General features: G+C 32.6%; 1 protein-coding gene across 7 annotated transcripts in view; it reads left to right on the top strand.

Moving 5' to 3' along the window:
- Positions 1–11,484, top strand: part of LOC108742527 — an 85,522-nt gene that overhangs the window by 51,439 nt on the left and 22,599 nt on the right. For all 7 annotated transcript variants that reach the window (XM_025980965.1, XM_025980963.1, XM_025980961.1 and 4 more), the window contains one exon: positions 9,370–9,454. In XM_025980965.1, the coding sequence (XP_025836750.1) occupies positions 9,370–9,454 (85 nt within the window). The remainder of the gene's footprint in view (positions 1–9,369; positions 9,455–11,484) is intronic.

Genomic DNA, 11,484 nt, shown 5'->3' with positions numbered 1-11,484 from the left:
TAGTCTTAGGATTGACTGACTACCTTATGATGATAATGATGAATTTTTCTGGTGACATTCGTCATTTCTGCTAGTCAATACCTTTGTACATACAAACTGTTTGTAAATACTGAAGTCTAATTTGAACGTGATTTAAAAAGAGAACCGGCAGCTGCCGACCCCATCTAATTAATCACTTTTATTAATAGGTAATTCTGTTTAATAATAAATTATGAAACCAATAAGGAAACCTTCAAAGAGGTAATGACCTAGGAAGTAGAAAAGAAAGTGTTGCAGGAAGTTCATAAGTTATGTCATCGTTATATTGTTTTATCTGGCACTTTGCCAGTCTCATACGTTAAATATACCGACCTTATTTTTTTCTAATCAACATAAGACTTGAATTTTATATTTGTTGCTATTTCGCTAATTGATTTAATGCTGAGTATCAAACGGAGAGTGGATAATAAATCTAACAGTTAAAAAGGTCCACGAATGGAACTGATGGATTAAAAAAAGTATATGTATACGAGATCTGTCCAAAAAGTATCGCCATTTTCGTGTTTTTCAAAATTTTTTTTTTAAAATTTATTCATGAGTATCTCGAATATTTCGTCCCCTTCAACGTATTCCCCACCAGATATTATACAGTTCCGCCAACGTTTTTTCCAATCCTCGAAGCACTTTCCTTTCAGTTGTCCTCTTCAGTTTCAGGAACAAAAAAAAGTCACAGGGGGCCACATCTGGGGAATACGGTGGCTGCGGCATCATTAGTGTGCTGTTTTTGGACAAAAATTCGCGCACAAGCAACGATGTGTGAGTAGGGGCGTTATCATGGTGTAAAAGTCTTTGTTCTTCCACAAATCCGGGCGTTTCTGATGGTTTGTTTCGCGCAAATTGTGCATAACTTGCAGGTAATATTCCTTATTAACTGTTCTACCCTGTAGTAAGAACTCATAATACACCATGCCCCTGCAATCGAAGAAAACTGTAAGCAAAACGTTCACATTCGACCTAACTTGGCGCGCTTTTTTCGGTCTTGGCTCCTGCGGCATCTTCCATTGGGAGGATTGAGCTTTGGTTTGCACGTCATAATTATAAACCCATGGTTCGTCAGTTATAACCCTCTGGAGCAAATTTGGGTCCTTAGCAATGTTAATGCGACGATGTTTTTGGTCGAAATTGTGCAATTTTGGTACGAATTTCGCGGGGACCATATGTCACAGTCAACATTCGGAATGCGTCCGCACGCTTAATTTTATTTTTCACACAAAATTTGATACAGATTCTTTGATCCATTTTTTTGAAACGTGCAAGCAAAGCAGCTGTCAAAATTTAACTGAACGTTCAACACGGCCGAATTTGTCGGTATAAGACAGAGACAACGTAATGCCACAAAAAATCGAAAATTGAATTGGTATAGGTAACCCGCGGAAATTCAAAATTTTGAACAGACCTAGTATGTAGACAATTGTAGTGAAAGTGTTTTAAAAGGCGCTTGTGTTTCCTGATGGTATTTTTCTTTAATAATTCCAATGAGATCAGTTAAAAATTTGGATACTTTCCGGAAGCGATGTTACTAAATATTACCACGCCATTGTAACATTAAATCAGCGATAAAGTGAAATAGATAGAATATGGCCTTTTACCTTACCCCACTTCAAATACGATAATTTCCCGGATTGCAGACGCGAATGTTCAACAACCCTTTCCCGGAGTTCAAACTGTGTCAAAATAGTGTACAAACTTTCGAGTTTATGAATTTCTTCATTCTTACTGTGGTATCAAAAAGCTAATAACATCGAATTGTACTATTATTCTTCTTGAAAAGTAGCACACTACTTTTTGAAACATATTTATGCCCATTTTTAGTATATTCTTAATACTCAATAAACTTTTGGATTTAGAAAAAAACTTCACATATTATGCGGATACATTTACTAATTTATAAGAGATAACCAAGATACTTGGCAACTCAAAAATATCAAAAAGTACGTCCATGTCTTTTGTTTGAAAATATCAACAAAAAATTATTTTTAAAGATGACATTGGTTCAAACCGATTCATGTGCATATTTTGCGTAGGTAATACAATTTTTAATAGTTTAAAGCGTTACAACTTTATTTTTGTTGCATAAGACTATAGATATAGGTAATACCTAGTGCTTTTATTTATAGAAAATATAAGTCATGACATTATTTTAAGTGAATTAAATTGTACCTACAACGTTCAGTAACCGTGAAAACTTTCTGCTTGTAAAACACATCTTCAGACTTTCGAATTGTTAAATGCACCTTCAAGAATATACTGCATTGTACTTTTTATTTAAATGGTAAGCAATAAAACATTTGACGTTTGTTAAGTTAGGTAGTAGAATCTTACAAAAAAATGTTAATGATAAGCAAACACAAAAGCAAATCAAAGTTAATATAGAGTTGGCCACGATCTATACTTCATTTAGTCTTGCTCTTGGTCTTGTTACTGCGACAGGTTCTTGTTTTTACGAGACTCATAGTTACAGTTTATAAAAATGAAAATTAAGTACCTTACCTACAATTGCTAAATTTTAATTTCTTTAGTTGTCGTTATTATTCAAAGAAAAAGCCGAAAACATTTTCTCTTTTGTTTTTGATCGCCCAAGTCGATTTTTTATAATTCCATTCAAACCTAGAAACCCTGATTTCTTTGATGTTTTCGTATACTATCAGAGATTAATTTTTTTTCACTCTAAATATTCTAACAGTAATGGTTATAGAATTAGCCGCCAACGTATTGCACTTAACTTGAACAACTAGCCTTGAGAAAGCCCAACAACTAGAGCGAAACGTTGGCGGTTGTTTTTAAAAAATAATAGTAAAATAGGGATGAATGGAGAAACCGAAAACCATTTCTTAAGGGTGTGTAATTGAACAACTAGCCTTGAGAAAGCCCAACAACTAGGGCGAAACGTTGGCGGTTGTTTTTAAAAAATAATAGTAAAATAGGGATGAATGGAGAATAGTACAGAGTTTCTTTTAATGGAGTGAATTCAAATCATTGTAAAAGTTACCGAAAACCATTTCTTAAGGGTGTGTAATTAAGTAACAGGAGTTGAAAATGTTTATCTTCGAAAGGGATATAACAAACAGTAAAGTAATTCAAATTTTTGAAAGAGGTGCAAGGTGATTATTTATCTGCAAATTGAAATAATGGCATGTTTTAATATATTAGGGAAAAGTATCAGTGGTTCTTTTACAATTTCAAAGAATATTTATATGTACATCTTAAATTCTATCGTTTCTGAATTGTTACTCAATGGTTTGATGAAGGTGCAAGGTGATTATTTATCTGCAAATTGAAATAATGGCATGTTTTAATATATTAGGGAAAAGTATTAGTGGTTCTTTTACAATTTCAAAGAATATTTATATGTACATCTTAAATTCTATCGTTTCTGAATTGTTACTCAATGGTTTGATGAAGGTACCATCATTAGATGCTGATTGTCTTGAATAGAAGCCGGAGGTTTTCATCTCGTAATATTTTCATAATGAATCGATTAACTTGAAATTTTGACAGTAAGTACGAAATAGCCTAAGGATGAAAGTCTATATGATGCCAATGGGAGCTTCCACCCCATCTCGGGGATGGAAATCTTATATATTAATTAGACCACACGAATAGATATATTTCTGTAAAATTAATACTTTTCGGGTTCTTCGCTACAAAAAGTGTCAGTTTTTTATAGAAGAGATCAATGTTATTTATTGGTTATTCGCGAATAACCCGAAAAGTAATCATTTTATACAAAAAAATTTTTGAAAATAAAATCGTAGCTTTAAAAAAGTACAGAAGAAGGTTTTTTAATGATTACTGTATGTCCAATACGAACCGAGCTATAGCTTTTTAAAGACTAGCTCTTGTTCGTTAAACGCTAAATTAGAGAATTTCAAAGTAAAATAACGGTAAAACTATGTATTTTTCGAGAAAAGCTTATAGAATCTTTTTTAAAGTATTTAAGGAAACTTTTCTTTTTTTAAAAAAGCTTTTAGCATAAAATTGAGGGAGTTATGATGAAAATAAGGTCGATCTCTCAGCGAAAACAACCCCCTAATTGCCACCCTATTTAAAATTAGTCTTCTATTTCTCTTATTTAATACTTATTTATGTATTATTGGTATAAGACAGAGACAACGTAATGCCACAAAAAATCGAAAATTGAATTGGTATAGGTAACCCGCGGAAATTCAAAATTTTGAACAGACCTAGTATGTAGACAATTGTAGTNTTTGATAAAAAGGGGTAGTTTTCACCCCTAAAAATAAAGAGCGCCTATCGGCATAATATAGATTTTAAAGTGGGGCATAAGTTGAACATAATTTTGAAAAAATTGCAAGGTTTTATACTATTTTAAGCTCCATTTCCTGGACTATTTGTAAGGATTTTGATTTAACGTCTTTATACGTTAATGTTCCTAGCGAGTCTTTGTAAAAGAACTTTATCGGCCATATTCCATGGATCCGCACGATTTTTCTAAACTTACGGAATAACGAAATCCTTCATTGGATAAATTTTCTAAAAATACAGCGCGATAATAAACTGCGTGATGGTTGGCCCGCGTTGGCGACTGCGTCTTTGCGGCCCACGTCGGCAAAGCGTCTTCCTGTTGGACATTTAGCGGGATAAAACAATAATTTGCTGTGTCCATTTAGTTTTTCGACAGACCTATTCCCAATACATTCCATTCGGTCATCACGTTGGTTTTGTTAACAAGAAGTTTTGCTATTTGTTATTGGTTTCGCGAACATACGTGATCGGATTGACAAGAGAACGATAGACCGAATTTTGTGTAAAGTCCAGAACACTTGTTACCTTTGAAATCGTGCCAGAACTCTCGTTAAAACAAATTTCATCAACAACAGACAAGTGTTTTACTTTTTTACATGACTATCTACTTTATTGACAATATTGAATTGGTTTTTATTTTACTTATTTGTAATCTAATGCGATGTTTCTCGGTGGTGAAATCGTTACGATTCGCAGAAGAACAGAGGAGTGCTTTGAGGAAAAGACAATCTTAAAGGAAAATGGATATCGACGAAAAAATGAGCGGACCGAAAAACATGTCAGATTTGCTGTATGTTACGAAATGTGTTCATTTTTAAAACTGGGATTCTGAAAACACGAAAAATTTTACGGTGTCGTCAACATTATTAGGTCATAACTAATTCAGTCAAAAATACTTAAAGAATTGCAGAATGATCCAATAAGTCTCAGAAACAAATAAAATTCCATTTACAAATTTCAAATTTTTATGAACTAAGATCAACATTAGTAAATACTAATTACTTATACTATGTCTGTTGTTGCATTATGCAAAGTAAAACTGTAGTTTTCATTCCTTTTGTTTCATTTGTTAATATAAAATGCGGTTAAATGGTCCTACCTGGCTTTCAATAGAAAAATCAGCCGCTAATTAAAGATTTATAAAATAAACTAAATCGTATCTTGAAATTCCTAGATAATTTCGTGCATAATAAGTTAATTAAAATATTTTATGTAAAAGTTTTATTGCATACAAAATACTTTAATTTAATCAGTTAGAAACGTTCGATTGAATTCAGATTACGTTACATATGACAAGTAAAGTTTCTGAAATGGTTTTTTAAGACTTTTTAATCATATCTACAGTAGGTAGTTTTCAGGTTTATATTAATACGATATTGTTGGCCGGACTGTTTTGCCATGGTCCATTGCATTTTGCAATTCCAAACGTTTTCAGTGATGATTTGGCATGTACTGTGTTGTGACTGATATCAATTATTTATCAATCGTTTAGAACCGCCAAAATCCATAGATTGTGGTGAAACAACCCGGAATACAATATCGATTCTACAATATTTAACATTACCCATTTCTAAGGCGTTTAAAATTATTTGCGTTCTCTTCAATTCAAGTGTTAGAAAGCATCCATAATAAAATGTTTTTTGTCTCCTTTTGTAAGCTTCTGAATTAAAATATAAAATGCTTTTCTCAATTAAGTATTTGTTTACATCCAAATTAGAAATAAGTATTTTATTTTTTGTATTCTCATTTATAAATGCAAATAGTCGAGGATAAAGCTTCGAAATTAGTATAGTAAGTCTGGTCGAAGTGCAGCTTTCTGTATTTATTCGGGGATTTTGGGGGTCTCTAAATTCGACGACAGTCTCCGAAGTACCAGGGGCCCAGGGCCACCGTCATACACTCGTCTTCAGGAGTTATGTTCTAAATTCATTTAAAATTAATTTATCATTACTAACCGAGTTCATTTATAACAACTTTATAATGTACTTATGTCTGCATTTTTCTTACTGCACAAAAATTCGAAGGTTTCGTCTATTTTTGTGCTTTATCTTCTCGACTAAAGTATTTCAAATTAATCACATCTCTATATAATTTGTTTTATAATGATGCAAATTTAGGACAATATTTTATTGTAGAATATATTTTTGATATTTCTCTATATTTCTTAAATATTTTAAAACAACTCAGTATCCCTATCTAACTACCAACCAAATACTTGTAATCAATCGATAGCCGATCTATAAAATACTTTTTTGGTTTGCGACTTTGAAAACGGACGATGAACTAAACATTTTGAAATAAAATCAACAATCCTTAGAGCGTGTATTTATTATTTATCTGTATGAGTAACCAGTAACATATGTTGGTTTTAAAACCTTTAATGTATTCCGAAAAAAGTAATGTTACCTATAAAGCAGATATTTTAAGTCATATCTTGCAGCCTGCACTTTTTATTGCATCAAAGTGGTTAAATACGGTCCAGTCGATTTGGCAGAAAAGTAAGCTTTAAGTATAACAAAGCTATGACGATTTATAATCAAATTACAATTATTTCTTTTCGATATTACCGTTAGAATATATTGCAGAAGCTGAATAATAATTAATTATTATCAAGTGGATTTAATTTAATGTAATATAGTAAATACCACTTCTACCGAAAACTACCCCTAATAAGGGTTTAAGAAAGTGTTTTTTTATTTAATTCTATAATTTGTGTGACTTCTGCCACGATTACAGGCTATACTATCGACAAAGTCTGTAGAAATCAATAAAAAAAAAATAAGATAAAAAGAATTTGAATTGATTAGTAATATAAAAAATACGATCTGAGCTACGACAGGAAACTGTGTGGTCACTAAGACTAAACGTAAGTCACAACTAACTTTGTATGCCGTTTAATGTACATTCCACCTAAGGATTTCGGAAAAAAATTAGTGTAAAAATTTTTAGTAAAAATATTGTTCCCATTGGAATATCGAGTAGCAAATAGAAAATCTGCAAATATTTACAAAATATTTTGTACTTATTAAGTACAACTATGAGAAACATAAACAAATAATTTCATATATTTATGCGTTGATGTTTCTTTTTCATTGTCACTAGTAGAATTTACGTTTTAAGAGATTTTTTAAATAGCGAAAAAATAAATTTATGTCTTGGAAAACATCAATTGGCCCTAATATTTTGCGTTCAGTAGCTCAGTAGGTTTTTCGACCACAAATTTAACGATAACTCAAATAAACTGCGCCNTTGCGACTTTGAAAACGGACGATGAACTAAACATTTTGAAATAAAATCAACAATCCTTAGAGCGTGTATTTATTATTTATCTGTATGAGTAACCAGTAACATATGTTGGTTTTAAAACCTTTAATGTATTCCGAAAAAAGTAATGTTACCTATAAAGCAGATATTTTAAGTCATATCTTGCAGCCTGCACTTTTTATTGCATCAAAGTGGTTAAATACGGTCCAGTCGATTTGGCAGAAAAGTAAGCTTTAAGTATAACAAAGCTATGACGATTTATAATCAAATTACAATTATTTCTTTTCGATATTACCGTTAGAATATATTGCAGAAGCTGAATAATAATTAATTATTATCAAGTGGATTTAATTTAATGTAATATAGTAAATACCACTTCTACCGAAAACTACCCCTAATAAGGGTTTAAGAAAGTGTTTTTTTATTTAATTCTATAATTTGTGTGACTTCTGCCACGATTACAGGCTATACTATCGACAAAGTCTGTAGAAATCAATAAAAAAAAAATAAGATAAAAAGAATTTGAATTGATTAGTAATATAAAAAATACGATCTGAGCTACGACAGGAAACTGTGTGGTCACTAAGACTAAACGTAAGTCACAACTAACTTTGTATGCCGTTTAATGTACATTCCACCTAAGGATTTCGGAAAAAAATTAGTGTAAAAATTTTTAGTAAAAATATTGTTCCCATTGGAATATCGAGTAGCAAATAGAAAATCTGCAAATATTTACAAAATATTTTGTACTTATTAAGTACAACTATGAGAAACATAAACAAATAATTTCATATATTTATGCGTTGATGTTTCTTTTTCATTGTCACTAGTAGAATTTACGTTTTAAGAGATTTTTTAAATAGCGAAAAAATAAATTTATGTCTTGGAAAACATCAATTGGCCCTAATATTTTGCGTTCAGTAGCTCAGTAGGTTTTTCGACCACAAATTTAACGATAACTCAAATAAACTGCGCCGTCAATTTTGATTTAAGCCGTAAACTGCTCATGTCAAACAAACGTATAATATTCTCGAACACATGTCGCGTTAAAAGTTACACAGACGATGATGATGCTATTTGCAGTTGAACGAGTGGTTATTTTTGGAAAAATATATACCTACATGTATTACAGCCTCCTCAGAAATATCACCTTTCGATAAAATTGCCAAATGACACAATAGAATTTTAGAGAATTTTACGTAAAAAAATGTTTGAAAGACAAGCACAAGTAAAGGCAGATTTTATTAAATATTTTTAAGAAAACTACAATAAAATTGTCAAAGTCAATTTCAGTTCTCAAATTTGATAAAACTTACTTTGAATTTCTAGATAGGTATTGAAGCATTTATGCCATTTATCATGAAACTGTATCATTAAAGGATCTAACAAAAATAGCATTTATGTAGGTAATAAAGAGAAAAAAATGAATTCCAAACCCTAAACAGTTAGTTGAACTACTAAAGACAGAAACAGGAGTTAAGAGGGGTAGAGGTAGACCTAGATTAGATTACTGTTCGCAAATAATTAAGGATCTGGCATGTTGTAGTTTTAGGGAAAGGCGAATATTAACTCAGGGTAGGAAAGAGTGAAGGTGCGTGCTCAACCAGTCTTAGAATTGATGACCTTATGATGATAGGAAAAATATCTTCTTTAATATAAAATTTTGCAATTGTCGTTATCTCAATATATTCCTAGATTTTACACAAGCCTTGGCTTACGTATAAACGAAACCTGCCTTTTAATTATAAATATATATGAAGTGCTACGTCAATTTCTCATCTAAATTATCTTCTTTTTCAGGATGAAGCTGAAAGAAAACCAGTCAATTTTGACAAGATTTTCCAACCCGTTGAAAATGCTCCACAAATTAAACCGAAAAAACCAGGTATTTTACATAATTTAATTATTATTTACTTACTATAAATGCTGCACTTTGAGATCCATAAATGACTTTTATTTTTATTATATTAAATTTTAAAGTCCCTAATCGTCCAAAAAATCACCGCATTTGTCCGAAAACAAAGTCTAAATACTCTTTTCATTATTAATCAGCTAAGTACTTAGATGAGATAATTACTGAATTACAATCTTAATCAACCTTGTGGGTCATTCTAAACAAAGATACAATGAATTTGAAAACCCGTTCTAAAGAACAAGGAAATTTAGTTAAAATCTGCTTTACGAAAGGGCGTTTTTAAGTTCGCAGAATGTGGGATAAGAAATGGAAATAAAAGTACGAATTTATTCACCTGCTACACTTATACATTTTCTCATCCTTCAATTAACATACGTATACCTTCGAAAAAACATGTTTTGTTTTTGTCTGAAAAATACACCGAAACTGCATCCCACGAAGACTTTTTCTTAAGTTTGGAAATAGCTAATAATCGCTGGGAGTTAGGTCAGGACTGTAGGGTAGGTGAGCTCAAATTTCAAAGCTCACTTTCTACAAGACAGCCATTGCAACACGGCTCTTGTAAATAGTCTTTTTTCTTTGACTGCTTCCTTTAACCATTCTAGGATTGACGCATAGTATTCTCCGGTCATGGAGACAGAGACACCTTTATCTTTATAATCGATCAACAGGATCAGGATCCCTTTTGGGTCCCAAAAGACTATCGCCATGATTTTCCCAGCCGACTGTGACACCTTCAACTTCTTTTGTGCCACTGCATAGAGTCCTGTTTGGACTCAAGTTCATAATGATGAATCCAAGTTTCGTTCCCAGTAACAATTCGAGTCAATACTCCATCTTTCTCTTCACTACAGAGGTCCAAAAACGCACGAGAACACTCCACACGCTGTTGTTTTTGAAGAATTTTAAAAATGGTTGTATCTGATACTCCTACCATTTCTGCGAGCTCTTTCTTCTTGAGTCAGGCATCTTCCAGAATTAATTTTCAAATTTTTGAATAACTTCCGGAGTGGTCACCTCGATCGGCCGGCCTGACCATGGGTCGTCTTTAAGTGAGTCTCTGCCTTGCTTAAAGAAGGTATTCCACTTGTAAACCAGTATGGTTTGAACCGATTTTCTTTGCTTGGTAAGGAACTTTATAACAGCGCGACATTCGATTTTTCCCATATTTCACAATTTGTTCCTGATAGACTTGTTTCGTCAACGATAGTTCAAAAACGACTGACCTAATTACGATAAAACTTGGTATTTATACTAATAATGAGTTGCTTAACTCGCAATGACTCGAGTAAATACCCTCACTAATGACCTACCTACCCATTCCGGGAGCTTGAAAACGCACCCTCGTATGTCATGTTTTATCCAATAAAGTCCTATTATAACCAGGGCCGTAGCGATGAGCTCGGGGCCCAGGTGCGGTATTCCGCAAGGGGCCCTTCTTAAAATTGATGATCAGAAAAATGTCATTAAAAAAAATGTTTTAATTTCACGAATAGATGATTCCCCGTGCAGCACTGACAGATAACCTCTCACGGTGATGCCAACGTCGCGGTGATTGATTTTGCTGCTATCAAAGCGAGAAAAAAAAACGTTTTAGAAATAAGAGCAGGCACTTGATGTTTGTGCAATGAATTCTATAGTGATGTTTCGGGTGATATAGATTTATGGTCAGCAATTAGTAATTTTTTATGGTAGCAATGATAATTATATCAACGGATTTAAGGAAACCATGAATGTAGAAGTATTCGCGATTTCGAGATGTATGCATTCCATGTAACTACGTACCTGATCAAATATATGGAGTATTGTGACAAAAATTGATATAGAAAAAAGTAAAATAAAAAATTATGATGTTCATTTCGTAGTTTGACTCAGCTCATCTCTAACAGCATAGTTTTTTTTAGAAGTCATTTTTTGAAAACAGAAAACTGCTAAGGGGCCCCTCGACTGCGGGGGCCCCGGTGCGCCGCACCGCTTGAACCGGCCTCGCTACGGCCCTG

This window comes from Agrilus planipennis, unplaced genomic scaffold, assembly GCF_000699045.2.
Source record: "Agrilus planipennis isolate EAB-ADULT unplaced genomic scaffold, Apla_2.0 scaffold2, whole genome shotgun sequence".
In the NCBI taxonomy this organism is placed as follows: domain Eukaryota; kingdom Metazoa; phylum Arthropoda; class Insecta; order Coleoptera; family Buprestidae; genus Agrilus; species Agrilus planipennis.
This window is presented reverse-complemented; position numbering and strand designations above follow the sequence as displayed.